The 24,998-nt window shown below is 40.8% G+C and overlaps 1 protein-coding gene across 21 annotated transcripts in view; it reads left to right on the top strand.

Moving 5' to 3' along the window:
• Positions 1-24,998, top strand: part of ARPP21 (cAMP regulated phosphoprotein 21) — a 283,331-nt gene that overhangs the window by 240,333 nt on the left and 18,000 nt on the right. For all 21 annotated transcript variants that reach the window (XM_087768114.1, XM_087768125.1, XM_087768150.1 and 18 more), the window contains one exon: positions 3,615-3,741. In XM_087768114.1, the coding sequence (XP_087624240.1) occupies positions 3,615-3,741 (127 nt within the window). The remainder of the gene's footprint in view (positions 1-3,614; positions 3,742-24,998) is intronic.

Below are 24,998 nucleotides of genomic sequence, written 5' to 3'. Positions count from 1 at the left end.
TGAGGAAATAAACAATATACCTGTGGATTTAAGGGATGTTGTTAGAGAGCAGTCCAAGGGAGACCCGGTCTGGTAATGGGTTTTGAACTGTACGTGGACAGAACAAAGCAGAAAGCCAGTGCTGTATTGAGTCTCTGCCCATCATCTAGAGAAAAAATGCATTAGAAGGAGGAAAATGTAATGCCCGTTGGTGCCATTTCATGAGTATCTCTGAAGTGATGTGCCTAGTCCTGCTACAGTTTAAGTTAAATAAAGAAAATTATGTATATGGGAGAAAAAATAGAGGTGTGTTGGAATGGTCTGCCTCCAAAAAAGGGTATTCACCTTCAAAATAAGAATATCCAAGGGGGTAAGGATCATCTGTCAACTATTTCCATGGTAAAGCGGGGGGGATTTTTCACAGTGTCAAGGATTATGATCAAGAAACTATACTTTGAGACTAAAGACGACAGCATTTATTCAGATTATGGTCTTAGAAGGGTATATTTTTCTATTTTTTTTTTTTCTTTAGTATAACCATGTAGCTGTATAGCATGCTTGTTAGTGTAGTGGAAACTTCCCGGTTCTGTAAATGAAATATGTTACACAAGCAAAAGGTCCAAGGTTAGATTGTGCATTCACACGGGAAAGCAATTCAAGTATAATTTGGCATTGCAGCAGTAGGCTGCTACAGAAGTGTAATGTTTTTTGTCGAAGAGCACATAAGCAGAGGTGTTAGTAACACTGATGTAATGGGAAACTAAAAAATTCCAGAGGGTCAGAGTCGATGACGTAAGTGATACTTGTTATCTCTGATCCCTCTAATTCCACTGTTCACTAAAGTAATATTAGAAAGGACAAATAACATGTTTCAACTACTGATGCAGAGATGTACTCAAGATCAATGAAAATGGATCCTTCCAAACCCCTCGACCACAAAAGACCTATTTTATCCATGTCTATATTTTACATCAGACCCTTCTTTTAACGTCTGATCTCTTAAGAAAAACAACCAAAACCCCAAACCAAACCTCTTCTTTGCAAGTGATATGTGCATGACTGCTAGCAAATTCATCCATTAATCTTTCTAAATGAAATGATTTTTTTTTTTCTTTTTTTTTACCCAATGCTCCTACTACTGACATTTTTCAGGCTGATAGATTGCAACTCTGATAAGCTTCTAAATGGGGTATATAACAAATGTATTCCAATGAACTGAGAAAATGAGAGAAAGGGAGAAAACCCTTTGACTAACTCTGAGGTGTTATCTGTGTGGTAAAAATAAATACCTGTTTCTAAATTACTCTGGATGCTTCAATGTATGTATATTTTTTTGTGCTAAGCATGTTCAGCTATAAACCTTACTTCAAAACCTGTATTCTTTAGGCTATGTTTTTAAGTTAATACCTACAGAATCTTTCCACAAGAGATAATTCACATTGTTCTCATATACTCGTGTATTTTCAAATATCTAGGGGCATGTCTGCACAAGGAAAATGAGGAAGTTGAGGGTAAATCAAATAAATTTAAGTGAGATTAAGCTGCAGCCAGGAGAAGTGAGAGTATTTCCACAGGGGTTTAATATTCTTTAATTTGTAGAATACGGTAATAGAAAATAAAGAATATTTGAGAGGCTGTCTACTCTCTTCTCCGGCTCCAAGGCAGGATCAACTATTTGCATTGACTTAGGCTGAGTCTTCTCTCTTCTTTCAAATCCCCTATTGCAGAGGTTTCCATAAGATGAATTTATCACATTAAACTTGCCTGATCCCTTATTTACACTGCTACGATGTTAAAGAGTGATTTTTGCCCCTGAAATGTCTGGGTCAACTGTCCTATACCTTGTGGCTTTTCTTTGCAGAATAACAAATTCATCGTGGTTTTGTCCATTTTGCGAAGTTATTTTGCTTTTATTACTTTAGTCTCTCACAAAACAAATTACTTAAAGGCAGGCTGTAGCCATTAGGTGTCACTTGGTATTGTCTGGAGGGAGGATAGCTGACAACATTTTCCAATTGAAACGTTTTTGTCTTTCTGGTATTTGTTTGAATCTGGGCGATATTATCTGGGAGGGGTGGGAGGAAGGAAAAAAAAGCGCTCTATGTGATTTCCATTGATTCAATAGACTTTGAAGAATGAATGGGTATTCAATCTCTTGATTGACAGGTGATATTGACTGTCAGTTGGTCTGGGGGTTTCACTTCATTAGCGTTGCCAAGTCCAGTTTTGTTGATCCTGATACTTTTCCTACCACAGTTACCTATTCCATAGTCTTCTACTTGCCAAACGAGCCATCCGTACCCTCTTCTTGCCTAGTCTTTTGTATATATGCCTGTCCTTTCTCATCTGACATCATCTCTAGGAAAATTTCTGATCTCTCTTATGAGATGTCCTACCAGTATACAAAAGGATGCAGTTACCTTTACTCTGCTAATACTTAGTGGGTAATCAAGTTGAGTGAGCTGTTCCAGGAACATTTCCTCCATGCAAATAAAAGTGGCAAAAAGAGTTCTTATTTTTGTATGAAAAAAAAACCAAAAACATTTGGTATGACTCTGTGCATATGTCTGAGTAGGATAAATGCCACACACAAATAAAAAAAAAATGTATAATTTATAAAGAAATGCTGACAGATATGGCAGAAGTCACAAGAGGAGCAACGTTTTCCAAGCCTGTGCCCTCTGCAGTTTGTTGATACTATACACTGCTGAACTCTGTCACGTACCAACAGAATCCACTGCAACTGAAAATGAAAAATTTTGAGTGCTTTGAACTTGCCAAGGGTCAGTTGAAAACTGTTTAGCTCAAATGTCTCAGTAATGGTGGTATAGGATGTATAGGAAAAAATCTTTAGCTCCAGTCACCCTGAAACTTCCATGTTCACCTGCGTGATAAGGTGATATAGTACATGTTGCTCTATAATTACAATAATAATAGAAAAAAGAAGCTTACCTGGCAGAACTTGCTGACTCAATGACTACGCTCAGCTCCTACAAGAAAACAACTATGATTGTTTTTTGAGCTGTAATTGTATTCACACCAAGTGCGAGAGAGGCTTTACACGGAAACATTCGTGTAAGGAAGGATGTAGCTGTTAAACAAAAGTGTGAATTTAATAATCGTTTGTTAAAGGTGTTAAGGGCACACACACTCCATCTTTCCCTCTATCTCACTTCTGTATATTTTTACTCCAGGCCGTTCTTTGCTTTGAATTGACTGTTTTCTCCAGAGTTCGCTTAGTGGTTCAACATGCTGTCTATATGTATTATGTTGATACAGAAGGTGTTGTTTGAATCCATTTTTCTGCAGCATTTGATATTTTACTGTGATTTGTTTGGTATATGCATGTAGCTTTTTATGCATCCTGTACGTTTTTGTCTCTTTCAATTAAAATGCTTTTTCTTCTGTTTCTTAAAGTATCCGAGAAGAAATTTGGGCACTGATAGCCCTTTTCCTAGCAAAGCTGAAAGCAAGCAGCAGTTCTTGAAGAGACACAATGCAAACCTCTCCTCTTGATTCCTGTTACCACTAATATGTTTGACTTGAACTCTTGCTTCCCTTCCAGTTTTGTTTTATTTTGTGAATCTCTGAGTTTTAGAGTATGCAGTTAGCTGCTGTTCTCTCTTTCTCTGCAGATGCCAGTGTATTATTACCCATCTGGTCAGTACCCTACCTCAACAACTCAGCAGTACAGACCCATTGCCTCAGTTCAGTACAATGCACAGCGGAGTCAACAGATCCCACAGACTGCACAGCAAGCAGGTATTTACATCTGTTACTCATTTCTTCAGCTGCTCGCAGTGCCTTTGCTGGTGAAACCTATTGGTTACATTTTAATTTTGAATTTGAACAACAGAGGAGAAAGCCAGTCGCTGTTCTGTTTGAAAATACGGTGAAAATTACAGACTGAGAGACCCTTTGCTTGGAGATACCGAGCAATGGAAGAGCGGAGGTTGTGTTCTCCACCACTGCTGTCCTGCACGCAGTGCCGTGTCCTCAGTGTTCATGCTTCACGTGATGGGGCACAGAGAGTGCTGGGAGGGAACTGGTGTGAGCAGTCACGTTGCATGTTCAAGCCAACCACTGTGGTTTGTCCTTCATCATGCAAACCCCTCAAGCCTTTGTAAGACCCTACACGGTGGACAGGTTTGTAGTAATACAGAAGGGACTGGTTGTGCTCCACCACCTTCTGCTCTCCCTGAGCCCGAGGAGCGGCGAGGTGGTCCGTGTGGTTGGTGCCCATTGGGACCAGCTCCCTGCAGCAACGTGCATCTGGAAGGGGGGCCGTTACACTGTAAGAGAGTGAGTAGCAGGTCTCACAGTGAACCGGTCTCTTTTCCTGCTGTGCCATGCCGCTCCTGATGACACCAGAGCAAAAGGGACGTGGGCAGAGTTGGGCTGGTGCATGTTGGGGTAGGGCAGGGGTTGTGCTCATGAAAGGGTCCTCGCATTTCAAGGGAATAAACAGTTCTGGTTTTGGAGATTTTTTTTTTTTTTTTTTAAGTTGTTGGTTATGTGTTTCTTTAGTGCACACCTCTCCTTGTAGGGTGTCTCAAACAGTAACTCCAAGGTGTGTGGGGGGGTGTTGGTTCCTGGTATGGCTTGCAATTACAGATGTGCCAGGTAGTACAAAGCATTCCTCTTTCTGTCCGGGTTTGGCAGAAACCCTTCTGAATGGCAAAGCAGGTTCCCTGCAAAGGCATTGATACGTAAATCTTTTAAGATGCAAGTCAAGAGCCCAGACATGAGACATGAACAAGACTTATGGGGTCATCCAGCCCGTCAACCTGTCTCTGTAATGCGGCTGCTGGCAATTTTGTTCACAATGTGTCAGGCGCTCAGGGAAACAAAGACACAGCAAACACAGCTATAACTAAGCAATTGATTACTTTTTTTTTTAAGCTGTTCTGTGTTCTGATAAAATGAGTGTTGTTTTGGTCAGTGTCGCGGTGGCTGACTGTGTCTGCTTTCATAACTTTGTATTTATACATTCCTGAGAGAGAAAGGGGTGAGATATTGCACAAAGGTAATCTGTCTCTTCTGACTTCTCCTGCCTGACAGTCTGGTACCATATTTATTATCTCTATATAGCGGGTCTTTGAACCTAAGTGCAAACCAACTTAGACGACATTATCTGGGTCTACTGTGTTATAAAACCGTATTTATCAGTTTAATGCTACATCCATAGCATAGTGGAGATTATGGTAAATGAAGTGCACAAGAGATGGTCTGAAGCACTTGAGTGATGTTCTGGAGAAGATCCAGCTATTTGATCTTGAGGAGATTCTAGTTTTAAAGATATATTGTGGCACAGGAGCTGTTATGTTTGGGTACAGACAATTCAGAGATGCAAATGCTAATTTTGTTTCTGTGTTTACTGCATCATTTTCCTTACATGTTTGGAAAACATGAGTCAAGGAGTTTGTGTAAAATCTCTAGCGTGTCAGTCTTTTCCTGCAATTCGCTCTTTCAGCTGCCTGCTCAGTTGGAAACATTATTCTTATCTCTTGTTTAAAAATGAAAACATTGTGACTACGGTTTAGACGCCCTGCTGTGGCGATGATTTTAAGCATTTAGCTATTTTCAGATCTTGAGACTTGGCTGAGAACAGATTCCTCAAGCTGGTTCCTCCCTTTGGGCTCAGATACATCCTTTCCCATAGTTGTCGTCCGAGCATGTGGTACGCATGCCAGGAAGCAGCTTGCAGTTTCCTACCGATCTTTTCTTGAAGGTGGTGTAAGGATCATTTGAATTTATGTTCCACCGCATCCCTTGGCATTTGGAAAATAACTAGCTTTCCAAAATGTCACATAATTTGTACTAAAATAAAAGAGAAATTAAAGTATAGGAAAGTGTATTATTTATGCTACAGATTTATTGCAGGAGGTTCACTGTAAGCACTGAGACACCAAAAAACCAAATGATTCAGTGATGGTTTCAGGTGGTTTCATGCCCAGTGTCGCTGCATCTGCTTTTCTTCCCGTCAGCTTGCCCACACAGGTACATTTTGCTTCTCACGTGCCCTGTGGCTTGAGCCCACCTGCAAAATCCTCATCTCTTTTGGCTCCTCTTTGATGCCCAGTAGCTGCTTGCTGGGCAGGAGGCAGCGTTATGGCACCATAACAGATTGATTGGTGGCACCTAAACGGAGCAAATAACTGCTAGCTCATAATGCAGCCTTTTGACGGTAGGGCAGGTGATCTGGGGTGCACCTCTCCTCTTTCAAGCCACTTATTTTTATGAAACTTTAGAAATGTCATGTCTTTGCAGCTTCCATCTCTGTGTCAAACGTGATAGAAATTAGATGATGAGCTCAAAAAGTTACTCTGGGGGTTATTTGAGCGAAAACTGGCAGAGTAATCACACTCACTTAAAACAAAACAAAACACACACACACACACAAAAAAAAAACCAAACAAACAACACAAAAAGCCCCTGTTTAAATCTTCCTAGAAACTTGTACATGACTGGAAAATGGCAACAAACAAGCGAGCGTTTCAGACTGCAGTTTTCCTTGCCATGCAGACTTAGCTTCAGATCAGCACGTGAGCAGGTTGTGCAAGAGCCAGGGATAACTAGGGGCAGGAAAATAAAGACGTGAAGGTGAATAGCTGTGGTGACAGGTCAGGAATATTGAGGATGGGAAGGGGGAACAGATGGGAAGGAGGCAGATGAAAAGATGATTTCTGAAATGGTTTCCCCAAAGACCTTGCAACACTTGCTGCTGCTTCAGAGAGAGGATGGCTGCAGCGCAGGCAGGCCCGTGGGAGCCCAGGCTGCCTGCCTGTACCTGCCGGCTGGCTCATACGGCAGCGTGAACAAGGAGGCAGCTTCAGCCTGGCAGCTCAGAAAATATTTTATTAAAATAAAAAAGTTTGCCTGCTTGGAGGAGCTTCTGGAAGCTTTCAAAGCAGCAGCGAGGAGTTCAGATCTTACTTTCCCCACTTTGGGCTGCAGAGGTCAAAGTTTGATCTAATGCCAGCAATTTGTTTTCATTTTTCTTAGAAAAGGTCTCTTCAGGAGCAGAGTGATATTGATGACTTTTACAGCAAACAGCTAAAGTAAAATGTCAGTACAGCATCTGTGGTGGCTAAGGGAGCCTGTATTCTCTCGTGGCTCTGGAAGGAGAGCAATATTAAGTTAAAATGGCTCCAGGGCAGAAAAAAAGATGAGCTCACCTAAAATTAGGTTAGAGCTCTGGCAGCAATAAATCATTTGGAAAGAAGGACGAGAACTTTTTTGTGTGTTTATTTACCTTTTTTATTTTTAGTTTTTTTCCTTAAGTGCTAGCTTGTATGAGAACATAAGTGACCCATTTCAGGCAGAAGCCTGGTACAGAGAGAGTTGTCCATGAAGATTTTGTAAAAGCCTCTGCCATTTGAATTATGTTCGTTTCTGTTCAAGCCAAAATGTGGTATCTGACGGCGTGGTAGCATGGTCTGTAAACAGAAATACTTTTATTTCACTCAGATACATACCATCATTGCTGCTCTTCGTTATGCCGCTTCTGCACCATTCTTGTGTCCAGTCCTGTGCAATGCAAAATTTTTCAAAGTGTTGCCGTTGAGTGGGGCCAGGGTCAAGCCGGTGTCTGTCACACCGTGGTATGCATAGGACATTGCAGGTGGATTCTTAGGACATGTTCAGGCAGCTGTTTGCAAAAACAGCATGCTTATTTTTTCAAACTATTTGGGTATGTTGCTGTTACTCATTTCTGCACTCTGTAACAGGTGATACTTAAGATACTGTGAAATGCCCAGTTCTGTAACCACACAGAAGAAAATATTATTTCTGTATTGCCATCTAGCAGTACTCTATAAATTGCACGTTTAGCATCATCAGTATTTCATTCTTCAGTAATTATCTCTATATTGATAGTTTTGAAAGCTTTCAATCCTACTTATTGTGTTTGAATAGAAAAATAGAGATATAGTGATGATAAATCAGTAATGACTTGTATTTTATCATGATAGAAGAAATCAGCAATGTGTTATTTTATATCTGCGTCTCTATTTTCTTTCATTATAGCAAGCGCTGTGCACCTCGAGGATTTTTCATCTTTAAAATGCTTCATAAACACGAGCTGGATAAGTACATGAGTATTACTTTGGGATATGCAACTGTTCTTATTGCCATTCATAAATGAACAAGCTGCAAAAATTTACATGATTTTTTCCTACTTTGGTTTATTGTGGTATGTCTGCCTCATGTATTCTAGATAATTTCATAGCGCAACAGAAATTCTATGGATAAAATAATATTTAGATTCTTGTTTGGGCCATAGTTCTAAAAGGCAGATAGCTTGGTTGATCACACAGTTGTAAGGTAAAAATCTGTGGCATGTGTTTTGCATCAGTAATGAAGATCATCTTTTGAGGAGATTAAAGTTAAGACCTATAGTATTTGGTTGAAAAATCTTCCAGTCAAAAGTTTACACTATTTCCAGAGAAAATAAATGGTATTTGGCATAATTGGATAGTCTTGAATTCCTGCAATTAATGTAATGATTTTAGGATTTCTATACATTTGAGAATCAACAAATCTTGCCCTTGTAACTTGTTTCAGTGCCCAGATAGCGCAGGAAGGCTCAGATTGCATAGAAAATCTCTGCTTTTTCCTAAAAGCAGAATAGTTGGTTGTGTACAGTAGCACCATGGGCAAAAGGAAGTCGTTATGTGAGGGAAGTATATACCTGAACACTGCCTGGATGTAGAGTCCTTTCTTAATAAGTATCCATGGACCTTCCGTAAACAGCAAATGTTTGTCTTGAAGGAAAGGTAATATTTCTGATGGAGTACTGTATTATTAGCCTTCACAGCTTCTAGTAAGGAAAAAGAGGTAATTGTCTCTTTAATGCATCTCTGACACAAATTTTAAGCGAAGACAAAATGTACCTTAAGAGAGTCCATAAATTTGTTTAGGTAGAAATCAGAGTCAAATTGACAATGAAATACTGAATTCTTGCTTAATTTAATCATTTAGGTGTCAGTATAATTGAAGAGTTTTATCTTCAAGTCTCTTTCATCCTCTTTGTCTTCTGAAAGCATTTGTCACTATAAACTGATACTGAGAGGAAAAAAAAAAAAGGGGGAAGGGAAATGTGCAGCACTAAAAACAAAATTGGTTTGTTATCATGGCCATTAGAGAACCTTATAAAGAAAGATTGCAGCTTTCTGCCTTCATTAGCAACCTGACAGGAGCTCATGGTCCATGAGAGATTTGTTTGCATAATTCCATCTATAATTTCTGTGCTTATATAAACATAAACAACTTCAATTTTTAAGTATCTAATTATCTGAAGAAACTATTTTTCCAACAGTAATTGCTTACCGCACTATTGAAACAGATTTGTACTGAAGGTGTCCATCTGTGTTTAATCCTATATTTTTTTACAGCAGATACTGCTTCTCCTGAAAAGCCTTGCAGGGGGCACGCGTCTCATTTTTACAGGGGCTTGGTAGGAGTGGGAGGGACAGAGCCCTACTGTTTTAGAAACTTAAGCGTAGTGCTGCATTCATTAATGTTGATGTAAGGCTTTGAAATTTAAAAGCGTTTTATTAAATGGTAGGGCCAGATCGAGAAGGAGTTTGCAGCAATTGCAGTAGGAGGACTAAGTTAAAAATTGTGATCTTGAAGCGATCCACACCGATGTTGTTAGTTTCTGTCCAAGTATTTTATGTTTTAAGAAACTTAAAGCTTTACCTACAAGCGCTTCCATTTTGACAGTACTGAGTGTCTCGGACCAGGAGCATCTGCAAGGCAGAGCTAAGCGCTCCTCCTGCCAGCTGCCTTAGAGACTTCTTCTGACGGGTGTGCCATGGAAGTGCCTGTAGCAAACCTAGGGGACTGCTCTTCAGGCTTGTTCAGTGTGGGTTTGCTTTTTTTTTCCCCCCCTAAATCACATCTGGAGAGGAGAAGGAGCCTGTTTTGTTTTGTTTTGTTTTGTTTTTTTAATTTTATGATCTGGTTCCAACTTTAGGCATTCCCATGGTATGAGAAGCCCAGATGCCTTGGCCTCAGAGGGTTTTAACCCGTGTGCACTGCAGGGGAAATGCTCACCAGGATCTCCGCTGTTCAGGGACGTTCTCCATCTTTCTTATGGGGCTTTCTTTAAAGGTGTGAAGAAACAGAGAATTAAGTGCGTGAAAAAGAAGGGCATAAAGCAAGAAAACCACTTAGTTCTGATTATATATTTTATGCTCTTTTTTTGCAAGTTTAAGGTCTTGCTTTTATAGTATTCCACTATTGAATCATGGTGTATGATTAAGATTAGCTCCAAGACCCATCCACCTCCTCAGTATTTCCTATTAGCTACCCATAGGGAGTTTACTACCTAGAGTTTTGCACCTTGGATTTCATTCCCCTACTGCTGGAGGAGGATTCTGTGACTGAATATTGCATTCAAGACTTTTCAGAAGCTTGCTGGGAGAGCCATGACTGGGGCTTAGAAGTTTTTAAATTTCTGGTCTTAGAAACACTAAATCCTGTTGTCCTTCTGACATTAAGCAATAGTGCTGCACCAGTACTGAACCAGCATTCAGCTTTACAGAAAATCTGTAATTTAAATTAATAGCAGAATTAATACTATCACACTCCCTGCAGCGTATTTGATTCTGAAAATTAAAAGGCAAAATCACTTTTGTCAAAAAGCTTTGTTCTTCCTCAAATGACTTGTTTAATTATTCAGCATTCACACCAAGAGAGAGCAAATATTGAGGAAAGAGAACACCAGTAGGCTCAACAGCCGTAAGAGTCTTACGACAGGCATTTATTTGTGGTTTTCTGTCAATGCTTCTCAAGTTTTATTCAACTTCTCTAGCACTAATTAAAATCTAAGCCATTTCTGACAGTGTCCTAGGGTTTCACACTAAAATACAGATTTTTTTTTTTAAATTTTTTTTTTTTCCTAGAGAATTAGTACGTGTTAATCTCATGTCAGTTAATGTACAGGAGCAAGCAGAGAGAGAAAAGATTTCTAACAGCATTGTGCAGTGGATAGGACTTCAAAATAGCTTCTGTAAAAATTGCAGAGGCCACACTAAGATGTAGGGAACACTCTAAGGTATTCAACAATGTCTACAAAGAATCTTTGTATTTCTCTCTTTTCTTTGCCAAAAAGAGTCATACATCATCTCTATTGCTAATTCTGTGTTGGATCAATGCACAGTGCTCCCACTTCTTGCGGTGGAATTTTCCAGCACTGAATAGTTGAGAGGTTTATATTGTAGTCCTCGAGAGCAAAGACAGATTTCATCTTTTCTTTTTTTATTTTTTTTTTATTTTATTTTCTGATACCATCCTGCCATTGCTAGAACTAGTGGAGGCCCACCATCGACAGAAATGCTAGGCGGCCTCTCTGGAGGGGCAGAGGCCATCTCCATCTCTGCTTCAGGCACGCTGCTCACAGTAGGTCTGTAAGTTTTGGGGCTCAGTTTTCTGTAACTTTCCTGCAGACAAAAGCGTGCAACGGGATGGAGAAGTGCAGGAGGGTTTTTGGGTCTAAGCTAATAATTGAAGAAATACTCCAAATGTACACCAGAGATCTGCACTGCGGGGGGGGGGGGGGGGGCTTTTGCCTTACAGTTGCAATTGATTGACGATATGAGAATCGGAGCACGCTTTGCAGTTGTAAAACTTAATAGAACAGGACACTTATTTAGATTGGGACGCGGCAGGAGAAATGCGTGTGAGTATGAGCTGCCTGGAAGAAGGTGTTCAGTGTTAGGGCAGAGGAACTCAAGAATGATGTCCCAATAACTGAAGCAATGTTCTGCTGACCAGCCCTGATATGTAAAAAGGTCGTGGTGCCTTTACCTGAATTTTGTTCAACCTTTGTTACAGTCAGTTATTATTTGCCTAAAGTGTCTGCAAGAACAGCATCCCTCTGTAATTGCAAGGACATTTTCATTTTGATTCACCAACGTTGGATACATAGAATATATGCATTTATATAGCAAGTGAGCAATTGTCTTAATTTCTCTTTTGTTTGTTTGCAAGTGAAATAAGGCTGAATTGGGTGTGTGAAGGAGGCAGTCCTTGAGTCTTCCCAAAGAAAGGAGCTGGTTTCCTTAGCAACCGGCAAGGATACGTGATACCTCTCCAAATAGTTCTTCACCTCTTCCCCAGGTCCTGCTCTCCGTTGCAGCTTGCTCATTACGCACCAGAGCAGATAGCATTCCTGCAGCATGAGCTAATTGTGATGCTTGATGGCTGGTAGCTGTCATGGGTATTGGACAGAAAATAAAAAAAATTGAATTTGCTGTCTGAGTGTCTGGTTCTAACAACAGCTTGATTATTTCTGTTATTGCTAGTGATACATAGTCCCTGCTGAGGTTTCACTTCCAGGGGGTATCGCTGGCATTTATCATTATGAACAATAAGGATAAACGCAGGTTTTCTTGCTGCAGAGTCTGGCGAGGGTTCCCTCATGGCTGATAGAATGTAGATTGAGAAGGGAAAGAGGTGATTCTTTACTCGGCCTTTGCTGCCAGTCTAAAGACTTAGCTGTAAATGTGAGTCATTTTCTGTTAATTCACTCCAGAACCGACAAACGCAGGTTGGTTAATATTATTCAGAGCTTCTGTTTCTGCTTCCAGTTATGTGCTGGTGGCAAGACGTGACTATATCCTCATCAGGAATGTTATTTTCAGGATGGAGAGAAAAATAAGCACGCTACTGAATATGTTGAACTGAAATTCGTTTTTACAAAACGTTCTTTTTAACCTAGAGATTTCCATGATGTAGGAGTTTGAATCCCTAGGCCAACCATACCTGAATAATGGGAAGTTAGATAAACTTTTACCCCAGTATATCTGGAAGGAGATGAGATTAGAAGTACTTTACCACAGATTTTCCTTCTGTTTTTTTTTTATGAATTTAATTTAATTTAATTTTTATTTTCTATGCAATGCTCAGGATCCTAATGTCTTAGCAACAAATACAGCCTTTTGACTACCATCATACAAGCACTTAAGAACAAGGAAAGGAAGACGGGCCAGTCTGTGTGATAATGATTCTTGTACCATAGCCATGCCAAGGAGCTACAGCTAGCCTTGAGAGCCCTCTGGGCTAAGAACTGTATATATAAATATGAGGAGATTTTCTTTTTCACCCCTGAGAAGCAGCAAAGAGCTTGCATCCAGGGCTAAAGGAATATTAATGTAGGCCCCTTAGTGGCCATCCAATTCTCAGGGCTATTGTCAGTCTCGAAGTTCCTTAGACAGCTTAGGTAAAATAAGAAAAAGAAAGAAAAAGCTTTTTTTGCGGCAGCTGTTTATCCATTCATTACCTGTAAAATGCTGGGCACCCAAAATTCCCACTGAGTGCTGAAAATGGTAAGTAGCTTTTGGGATCATACATGTAGGATCCTCGTGTGCTCACCTAAATATTACTGTTTGGAATAAATCATGGTTTTGCAAGTGTTTGAATTTCTCATCATCTTCAGTCTTGGTGTTCCTTATATTTGCGTATACAATGAAAACCCACAACCATAATGAGAACTGAGTGGACTTTGCCTGTAAATAAGAACAGTCTTTTGCATGTTGCTAATCGTTTCTCTCCAAAAGACCTTAGCCCTGTGGCATTACTTAAAGAAAAAAAGAAGGGGGGGGGGGAAACCCCAGCCATTTCTGAGCAAGCAAATATTTAGGCTATATATATGTATCCTTGCTCTTTTTGTCAGCCTGTGTTATCAAAACAATTTATTATAGGCTTCAGCACTGTCCTCGGGGCTTCCAAGTGGCATGCTGGTAAAACAGAACATCTTCAATAGCATCTGCTCAACAGTGCTGCGTTTCCAGTTTGCTCTTTGTTGAGAGCTACTTTTCATCAGGTACTGAGTCTGCAGGAGTGCAAAAGACTGGATTTTTACAGGTTCTACAAAGGAACCTCTACAAATTACATTTTTAAGGTTGCCAAGTACCACCTTATAGAATAAGCAAAAGAGGGGAAATGTATTAAATTATAAGAAGCAATGTGCTACTTCAAAATGATTCTGCGTTAATAGTTTGTATCAAATGGCAATTTTAATTCTGCCTCTATTGGAGAAACAGAAAGCAATTAATCTTTTGTAGCACGTTGTGAAAAATAAGGGCTTAAGCAGGATCTCAGTGAGACTGTTCCTTCACTTAACCTTGAGCTGGGCAATAAATAATTATAAATGCAGCTACATCACAAGGCAAAAGTAATTTGGTGAAATAGAATTATCATATAATGCAGGAATTAGAAATCTGAATTAGGTTTCCTGATGTTCTTTGTTCCAGAAAAGTATGAATTTGCCTGTGATTTATGTGTAAAAGAGTGGAGCCAGGTTTTACAAAGCACCTTTTATACCCAAGCTATCACCAAATTATTTGTATTGCAGTGCTGGCATAGGCAAATGCTCTTGTGCTCTCTCAGCTATAACTCACACAGAGCCTCTGATGATAGGACTTGTTTTATGGAGGCAGAAGGTGATGTCCAAGGTGCATGGGTGTATTAACATCTTTTGAATAATTTCCAGCTCTTCATTCAGGGCACCATATCTTCAGTGCTGCCTTCCATGAAATTTTCAGTGGTACCACATCATACAAAGTTTCTGCTCCATTGTGGTGAGCTGCTGAGGAGACTAAAGATACAAGTCAGAGCTTCTTTACCCTCAGCCTCTCTCTCCTGCCCATGCAGCTTCAGGGGACACCTTTCCCCTCAGTGCCATGCTGCTGTTCCTTACAGCTCCCATGCATGCCTTGTAGATCCCAAAGCAGCATCACTAACTTTGCTTCACCTTGGGGCTTTTCAGCCAGCTCGGTGGAAGCTGGTCAGTGAAAGGATCAATGAAGCATATATGACATGGGTCATCAGTTCATATCATGGAGCTGTGTGCAGGATGCTCTGGTAAGGAAAGGCAATGGATGTGATAAAACATATGCAAGAGGAAGTGAAAGAGCTGTATTTTTCTGCTCCAGAAGTGTGCTTCAACATACTGGCCCACTGGAGCAATAGGCAGGAGCCATTCAAGCCCCTGCCTAGCTCTGTAAAAATGGGAAGCCGTGAGTTTGTTATGTCAGGATCATGTTAAGGAAGAAAACTTGCCTAAGTAAAATAATACAAATATTATTCTGCTTTTCTTTGAATCACTTATCTCTGTCTCCCAGAAATATGGCCTTGCAAAATAAGGAGCAAGAAACTTGTTGCTAGGAAACATAGCTAGCAATAGCAGTGGGTTTATGGGGCATTGTCCAAAGTCCTGTTGAGTCTGCGCACTGGTCCCACTAATTTCAGGGAGATACCATGTGTCTGCAGTGAACCGTATTTATAATTCCATGGTGGAAACTTCACAGTGATACCTGCTTTTATCCTTTGTGTCCATGTGTCGGTAGTGAGCTATGGAGTGTTTGCAAACTAAACTGAGGAGACTTCTCAGTTTTATGAAATGCAAAAAATAAATGTAATGTGTAATTGTGCACACTTTCCTAGTTCCTTATATGCAAATTTGAGACTAACCAAATGGCTACAAAAGCTGATGTGGTATGCTTCAATTTGACAGAAGTTAACAAAAGGGAGGGTAGCTTCTACTTCCCCCCCTCAATGTATTTACTTGTTACATTATAAGGAAGAAAGTGGAAGTGCAGAGCTATTCATATTTATTAAGAGTTGTAGCCAGGTGAGCAGCATGTGGTAGGACTGAGTCTTTTTAGTCCTCAAACCAACCAGTTTTCTGACCAGTTTGAAGCCTGGAGGAGGGCACAGTTAGTCCAGTTTCTGTCTGCTCACTCTACTCGGTTCTGATTAATATGTTATATGAGTTTACAGTGGTGTTTGAAATGCATCAGGCAGCTCATTTGTGCTATAATATGGCCCATTGTGTAAATATAGAATGGTACGATTTATTGGAGAAACAGGTGTGGGCACGTGGAAATACAATTTGCCTTAGAGAGTTGTTTCTAATTGACTAGTAAAATGCTGTTTCCGAGTAGGCTATAATTAATCAGCAAGAACTCTTTTCCTGAGTTTCCTCCTGTAAATGAACAGACTCAGCACATCCATCAAGTCGAAACTGAGAAAATGAGAGGGGAAACAGCCTGAGTCTCCAGTGAGCAAAGCAGTTGTATTGGCATGAAGCAATCCCAGCAGGGTGGGTGCTTTGCTGAGTGATCGCAACATTGGCTTTGAGGAGAAATCCCGAATTTCTCATTTCTCATAGGTTTGTTAAAGTTTTAATACACTTGCAGTGGCTACTGCATACCAGGAATGTGGCTAAGGTGGGTCAAGAAGAACAATGGCACAAAAAATGGGCTGGTAAACCAAAACGTTTCTTTGGGTACCTCCTTAAGTGGTCTCACACGTTCTCTCTCATCTTCTTTTCATTATGTTGCGGTGTGCAAGTACATCGGTAGTTACTGTAATAGCTCTAATCACGCTGAGCTCACTAAGCACAAAAATGAATGTCAAAAACTTACGTTGAACACCCATTTTTACAGCAGCATTGTTACAGTGTTTTCAAAACCTTTAGGTCTGGAGGTGTGTAATCTGGAGGTGAAACAAGTGATAACCCAGATTTTATAATACAGTGTAGTCATTTGAAAATCTCAGTTCGTTTTGATCATCAGAAGTGTGACCTAGCTTGATTTTTGTATGTATTGTGCTGGTGACAGACATGTCACGCTGAGAAGTAGGCATTCGCCGTGCACACTGCGCTGGTGATGGAACAGGGCTGAATGCTGGTAGATCTGCTGTGCAGGTGGTTGATTTCAAGATTCTGCTTTAGTAGATTCAAGAATATCTCATTTATCTTCTTGTTCGGCAATTTGGGAATGAGATTTATTTTTTTAATACCTGGAAGTCAAAGGACTGCCGTTGTTTAGTGCAAGGTCCATAGAGCTTACTGGTTAGAGAAGGATTTCTGCAAGGAAGGCAGGGCTGCCTGGATGTGGAAAAGAGGGGAATGTTTGGGTGTCCGTTACAGAAATCAGCCCTTAGAAAACCACCTGCTTAATTTGCAAGGGTTGACTTCTCTTCAAAAATCTTAAGAACTAGCTTGTCGGAGCGAAACCCAGAAGTCCAACAGTTAGATGGGGTCATGTGTATAATTTCATAGTTGGCTTGTGCTGTAAACGAGCAAAAGTCGTAATGTTCCAAATTTCTGTTCAGTTCCTTAGGTCAAGGTCATGTGTAATGTCTTTCCAGTGGTTTTGAAACTACGATAATTTTATACTCATTTTCGAAGAATGCCCATGAGTTGCTTAAGAAACTGCCTTTGTCTTGCTGCGCAGTGAACGTGCTAAAAGCACTCTTTTAGGATTCAGTATATCAGATGAATTTTTACCTTTGCTCAAAAAGCGGCTATCCAAGCATTATCTATTGCTTTCTAGTGTCTAAAGAAGGACAGAACTAAGAGGAAGATACTGAATCTGTCCTTTTTAAAACCTCGTTTCTCTAAACACCTGTAATTTCTACAATTCACTGTATATATCATACTAGAAACACAGACTGTGCGCTACTGGCATCCTTGGAAGGAATTGTGTTGGCCCCAAGAGCTGCCCCTTGTTGCATGAACATTGGGGACTTCCAGTACCAGCAGTTCGATCTCGTTTAAAAAGTACTTGAGATTTATTTTTTTCTTGGAAACAATTTTGTGAGGTTAAGAGTGGTCACTGTATGGTAGAAGGAAAGGTGAAATAGGCAAGGCTTATTGAAATAGTTCCCCCAATTTGGCTGCTTTCATGTGAAAACCAGCTGTCTCCTTTGACCCGTGCTTTTTTTTTTCCCCCTGCAGTGGAGCTGTGGGCCACTACAGTGCGTGCTTCCATCTATTCCTGTTCAAGTAGTCATTTCAGGGATATGCACCCCATCTTGCTCAGTAGGACTTGCTTACATGTTTAAAGTGCTTTCCTGTTATAACAATTATTTTTTTCCTTATCTGAGGCAAAAGCATGAGCAGAACTGAGCACTACTGCTTCCTAAGGGACAGTGGATTCTGTTCTGATCCCAACTGACCAGCAGTTGATTTCTTAACATCTTCAACACCCATGCTTTGGGATGACCTAAAGACCAGATAAGTTTGTGTGGAGCTTTTTTGCCTGTTTATTTTTCAGTATGCTTTGTGTCAATCCGTTTCTTTCCGAAGATGAACGTCCTTTGTACGATTAACAAAAGCCCAACGTGTGCGACTTCTGCGTATGAGGAGAACGTGCATAGGCAGGTACATTCTTCCTCATATGATTAAACAAAGAGGAAAGAAAACTTGTGGCTTCAAGCACCAACGCTCCTCAGGGCAGGAGGTTAACATTTGACAAGAAGAATGCCCTTTTGAGGTGTCCCAGCAAAAGCAGATGCAGATTTCATCAAGGCCTGATCTTTTGAAATTCACTTCACTTACTCAGCATACTTCTCATGGGATTTTTCCCACAGCTCATAAATGTCTACACGTATGTAAGGGCTGAGGTGAAGTCTTTATAAGTTGTCAAGCTCAAAACCATTTTGAAGTCCTCCTGTGGTTCACAACATTGGAAATACGAAGATTAGAAATTCTGCTGGGAGGCACTTCAGCAATTTATAGGGCAAATTCTGTTGCAGTATGTATGATTATTATGTAATTTAATACTGCATCTCATTTATACATGCCTAAGTCACTGGAATTAAGGTTGCAGGGGCTACTATTGCATTGCCTTTTCCTGATTTCTGAATATTAACCATGCCACCCTAGTGCTCTCTGAGGCTATAGGGACACAAATGCATTGACCCATGTTCCAGTTTTAAAAACCTGGAATGTGTGACCCCTTAAGGCAATGCAGCTGTAGCCAAGCAATGACAAATTTCTCACAGTTTTCAGTGCTTGACTTTCATTTTGAGGGCCTGCGTGTCTCTGTACAGATGCGTACATGTGGTTAGCTCCAGATTTGTTTCTCCAGCGTTTTCTTACAGGTCATGCATCCCTAGCTTTAGGAATAACTGCAACTCCCTGCTGAAGGGTCCTTCGGTAGTGAAACTGCTGTGATCACACTGTGGAAGGGGGGGCTGGCATGAAAGGAGCCTTGGGGGGTATGGGACTTCTCTTTACTTCAGACCTTAACCTTCTGCTGGCGTGAGCTGACATTTGGGACAGGTGCATCTGCACAGACCATCCTGCACCATCAGATTTCTTATTTGCGTGCAGGGCTTGGGAGAGCACAGTGCTGCGTGACTGAAGAGTGTGTGTGTAGGTTTTCCATTCTGGCCACTTCAGCATCTGGTCTGAAAAGCAGTTTATTATCAGTTATTACCTACTGAGTTAGAATTGTATTTGTATTTTGGCAGTACATGAAAATAGAGCCTTAACAAAGAGATACCAGTTGTCCTTGCTTAAGCAATAATATTGATCCCAAGAAGATAGAGAAGCTTTTGTCTTCTTGTTACAGAAGATTGTTATCTTGATATAACAGAAACTGAAAAATTGAACCTAATATAGGGGGGAATTTTCCTTTCATTTGAAGGGCAATGCTGCAAAAAGACGCTTTACAGTTACTAGGCTGTAAAAGGAGATGGTAAAATACCCTCGGCTTTTATACGGTATTTACCTTTTATGGCAGCTTTCCAGAACCACTGTCTTAGGCCTGGGAATCCTGCTACTCTTTTCCTCGGAGGCCTAAAGAACCTGACATATACGCAGTATTTCCAGTTTTCGTGTTAACTTGTTATTTGTGTTGCCACAGTTGCTAGAGCCCTCAAGTAGAGCCATGGCAAGGTATTATTGAAGACCTAGTAAAAAGGAAGAGGGGCGGAGGGGACTATGTGCCTCAGCAAGTTTCTGAGCAGTATGGAGAAAATGGAGAAAGGGAGACAGCAAGGAGCAGATGGCAGCAGCAGAGACCCCCTTATCTCCTTTCCTTTTGATGGTGCTCTGTTTAGTCTTTTTCTTGCAGAAGGAGTCATGAAATCACAAGTCTATCACACTGTGGTACAAGGTGCTGGTTTTTGTTCTGTAATGAGATCTCAGAGGCCCAGGAGATCAACCTTATTTTCCCTTTGGAAGAAAAATCAACTGCTATTGCAGCAGCTAGGCTGGCTGCTGTGGCCGGAGAGCCAGCACAGCGTGGAGAACCTGGGAAGCTGTCAGAGGAGATGGAGACGGAGCAATAATTTTCCAGTAAATTGGGCTCTTCAGACAAATAACATTTGTGCCCACACGGAGAAGTTAGCCTTCCAGGGGAAATGTCCCGAAAGACATTTTGAAGACTGCAACATAGAAATGGGTGTTCGGGAAGGAGGGAGATTTGGAACCTATTTAAGAGTGAAATTTTCCAGGGAACAGGGGATAAAGTGAATTTTTTCTGGGTTAGAGGGTGTGGGAGGAATAGAAATAAACATCTTCTGGCTACTTTTACTGCCCCAGTTACTGGAATGCTGTGATGGTTTTTTCATTGCTTCAGGATGACAAGTGCAGGCAGGTGATGGGTAGGGTAGGGTATTCTTATTTCTTCTGTCATTGAAACCAAGTCAGGGGCTATGGCAATTGGGACTACTGCCTCCTGCCCAATTTGCAGTAGAGAGGGGAGAATCCCTCCCCTGCTCAGAGGTAAAGTTTAGCAGAATATTTCTGGTCTTTTGGTAAGGTAGAATTTGAGGGATGCTGCAAACATGCTCCTTTATTTAAGTGGCAAATGTAAATCTGAAGGGTACAGACAAGAAAAAGAAAGGGGAGGAGCAACTTCCTTGTTACAGCTTTGATATTCAAGTTGTTGTTACTGAAGAAACAAAAATGTTCCCGTTCTCCCTTGCTTGAAGAGATCTATTTCTGCCATGTACTTCTATTAAGTGCTGTAAAAAAACCCCCGTAATTACAGTGTACTAAACTAATTCTTTTACACTGCATTGAGCTTAAAATAATGTTGAATCCATATTTCCATTAGCTAGCAATGAAAAAACTATTAAGAAGAACACTTAACATACAATCAATTCAATTCCTGCAAATGTTTCTAAAGAAGAATGGTGCCTCAGAGCTGTAAATAAATGGAAGCGATAGCCTGCACTGTGCTGTAATATCTGTACTACCCAGAATTTCAATTCAAGGAAAAAAGTTCTTTCTTCTAATCATTAGATTAAAGCTACAAAAATAGATAAAGGAGCAGGTTCGAAAAAGTGCTGAGCTCTTGTTTCCCATATGCTTTAGAGAAATTAGGAAAATAACTACTAAGTTTTGTCACTTTTGTGTCTTCTCCAAGTCTTCATCTGTATGGCAAGTTTTTAGCTAGCTTACTTTTGAAGTATAAATCTGTATATAGGTGTTTTATACTGTTTAAGTTACAGTGTCACTGGGACATTTTTCATACAGAGACTGTAAATACAGAAACACAATTCTCTCAGGCATTTACTGGCATACTCTCAAGAAATGGCCAACTTCCTCTAAAGAGTTACACAAACTCATTCTCTAAGTATGCAATATGTCTGAGGGCTTCATGTTATACGGTAATGGGTATCATAGAAATAGGTAGATATTCATTATCACTCCCCAAGAGAGTGTTTTGGATTAAATAGAAGTTAAAAATGCCCACCAGAAACAAACTGTTTGTTAAATGTGCTTTATCTTTTGGATATGAGCTGACTACAGTATAATGCTGATAAACTTCTTTCTATCCACAGCAAGATGCAACTGCTTTGACCAAGTCATTAATTTCTCTTGGTGCTCTTCATTTAGGAGCTGTAAAGACACAAAGATGTGCTTCCTAGTGTGTCAAAATGGGAGGACTGTAATAATTGGAGGCAGATACAATTTGTTAAACTTTGCCTGGTAATCTGAGGGGAAGAGTCTGCTGCGTGGCTCTCCATGGCACTGTCCAGGGACACATCCTCTTCAAAGGACACCCTCTGAAGTCCATGTCGACTGTGAAGTCAATCTTGGTCTATGCTAGTACATCAGAGGGTAGAATTTAGCCCAAAGTGTCTTAAAATAAAACAATTTTTCAATGTTTTTACAGTAGTAAAACCTCGCTGTGGGAGGAGACTTTGGCATTGTGCTTTTTCTATGCTCCTTTTCCAGTGCTACTCTGAGCCATGGGAAGAGCCTGGCTCTAACTGCGGGTTTGAACTGGTGTGACCAGTGAACAAGTGTGCCCAGTAACTTGCGTCCTTCGCAGACGTGATGATACAGGTGTCAGCATGGCCTTGGTGACTGCCATATGGCCAAGTCCCCATCCCATTCTGGATACTAGCACAGCTAAACCATGGCAGCGCTTGGGTCACTTTACCAGTCCTGTCGAAGCTGTGCAACAGGCAGGTGCAGGCGAGGTCTACGGTAGGTTTACAGCCTGTAGGTCTGCAGCCTGTGGCTTGCTTCAGTGCCTACAACCTGGAAGCAAGAGGCAGTTATTTTCCAGGTTACACCTAAAAGGTAGCATCTAAAATGTGACCTTCTGTACCAAACTTTGTTCCAGAGCCAATTTGTCAACGCTTTGTATGTCAACTTTAGCTGGGAAGTCCCAGCCACTCTCACCATCGTAACGTTATCTTCCAAAAAGCCAACAAAAATACAGCTTTGATGTGTTTCTCTAGGTGCTCAGGTGCTGTGGCATGTGAGGTATTATCATGAAAACCACATTATCACAGTAATTCAGGGCCTTCGGGCATCTGATGTTGCCAATTGCCTTCACTTCTTGCTGGTATGTAATTTATCACTGGCGTGGCCTACCCTGCTAAAATGCGCCCTTTGTGGGCAGAGGCGAAGCTAATATACGTTCAAAGTGTATTTGAATTGCTTCAATAAATCACTGCTGTCACTGTGAGCAGTTTTATCACTTGCCAGAACAATATGTTATCTTCATGCTTTATAGTCTTGATACTATTGTGGACTTTTATTTGTGTAAATTCTAATGCATCATAACTTATTTTATCAAATGAATTTGAGCAGCCCTGATTTTTTAATTCATTTTTTTTAAATGGAAACTTTGCCTTGATCTGTAAAAAGGACAGCACTTTTATGGGATGTGTTTTATAGTAGTGATTATTATTTTTTATTATTAATTAGCTCTAAGAACACTTGCACTTTGTTTTCAATTTGTTAATTTTCATTCTTTTAAGCAGTTCAAGCAGCTGGGGTAGCTTTGTTTTGTAGCTCATTTCTTCTCCTGCTCTGCTGTGTAGCAGGAAGAACAGCTACGCAGCCATCCAGGGCCGTGGAGACTCTGCAGCAAGTAGGACAGCAGGGAGATGCAGGAGCCTCCCTGCCTCATAGAGTTTATTTGCTATCTGTGCAGAATATCCACCAAGTAATCAATTGTGTGGATTTAAATTAAAAACCTCCTCAAATCCAGAAAGCAGTTGCAGACAAGCCTTCCTACCTGAAACGTGCAGGACAGCGTAACAGGAAAGTCACAAGTAGTTAATTGTGCCTAAGGCATAATTAATTCCTTCATCTGGGAGTCCTTCCCCTGAACCACAGGAAACAGGTGGGAGCATGAGCGGCATGAGGACTGTCAGAGCTGCGATGTGGAGCCCAGGCTCAGGCGTGGGCTGGGGAGAGGGAAGGTTGTGTCTCAGCAGCCAGACCCGCTCTCCTGGGTCAAGGACCAACTTTGCTCACGCCATGTGCCTGCTCCCTCCTGGTCCCAGGTGTGCTGGGTGGGACTGCTCCCATCCGCCAGCTCAGCCACCCCACCAGGCAGGTTCCTGGTAACGTCACTGTCGGCTCTAGACAGACACAAGCTCATCCGTCATGTTTTTCTTCTACTGCCACGGTGGTAAATCTGTTTGAGTGTGACCTGTGGACACTTCAGGACCTTGCTGTTACTTGGAAGCCCCTTGCAACAAGAGCCTCTCCTCAGCTCTCCTGTCTCAGGGGTGCTCTGACATTAAATGCACTGTTTCCAGGACAGCCAGTAAAATGTCTCCTTTTTATGGCCATGCCTAATATACCAGTGAATATTTATGAACCAATTTGCCATGGCTTCTCCTATGATGGGAAAAAAGTGCTTTTCTTTTAATTGATGCAATAGCTCATTCCAGAATATGAGAACAAGGTCTATAAAGTAGTCAGTTTTTATAGTTAGAAAATTATTTATTTGCAGCAGATAGATTTGCTAAAATGTGAAGATTGTATTCATCTGTTTTTTAGTTTGAAGAAGTTATGCTAATTGTTTAAAATCGAACAATAGCTCTACTGTAAAGAAAATTTATAGGAGTAGATTGAGTTCCTTGCCATGAGGAGTAGTCTGAAGGTATGACTTACATTCGTCCTTTTTCAATTACAGAAGTTAGTGTTTATTCTCAAGGTTTGGCCTCGAAATGAGCAGAAGTTGCTAAAGAACATTTTGCAGATGTGTTTGCAGATCCTGTGATTTTCTCTTTTCAAAAATTTTAGCTACACAGACATTTTCGGCAGATTGGCTGGGCACATCAGCTACCACTTCAGAAATGCATGTTGTAAATTTTACATGGAGAGACATTTCTGGCAGCTGCTTTGCGGCTTGACTTTGAGCAGCCCCAGAAGCAGTATATGAAATCAGTTACCCCATCCAGACCACGTAAGCAAGAAACAAGTATTTTAGCCTAAGGTCGACTTGAATGATGGTGCTGCATTAAATTCAGTGATTGCATGTATAGGAATGCATATATACCCCTGCCCATATAGATGGTTTCATAGGGTCAGAGGAGCTAAGAATGTTCCACCTCAGCTGAGCCTGGGGAGCTGGCAGTTGCCTTTTATCAAGCATTGCAAAGCCTTTGCAAACCCTTCCAGGTTAATTTCAAAATGCCCATTTGTACTGGTTTGCTGGCAAATCTCTTATTTGCAGAGACCTGTAGTTAAGATTTCTGCTCTGGCAAATGGCTCTTACTATGCCCTCTCCCTCACCTTCCTGCCAGCATTGGCAGACTTTGGGCTCTGGGAATTCAGCCCTACCCTTGCAGGTGCTGACAGAAAAAAAAAACAAAACAAAACCATCTTTTTTGGATCAAAGTAGGCTTCTTCATCCAACTGAAAATTTTGCAAAGCTCTGTATGTAACTCTTAGCAAACTCAGCACTCAAAGGTCTCTTCATATTATATATTATATTGGAGATCAGTTGTTTTTC

Source organism: Nipponia nippon, unplaced genomic scaffold (assembly GCF_047370975.1).
Source record: "Nipponia nippon isolate SJK-2023a ecotype South Korea unplaced genomic scaffold, ASM4737097v1 scaffold_1, whole genome shotgun sequence".
Lineage (NCBI taxonomy): Eukaryota > Metazoa > Chordata > Aves > Pelecaniformes > Threskiornithidae > Nipponia > Nipponia nippon.
This window is presented reverse-complemented; position numbering and strand designations above follow the sequence as displayed.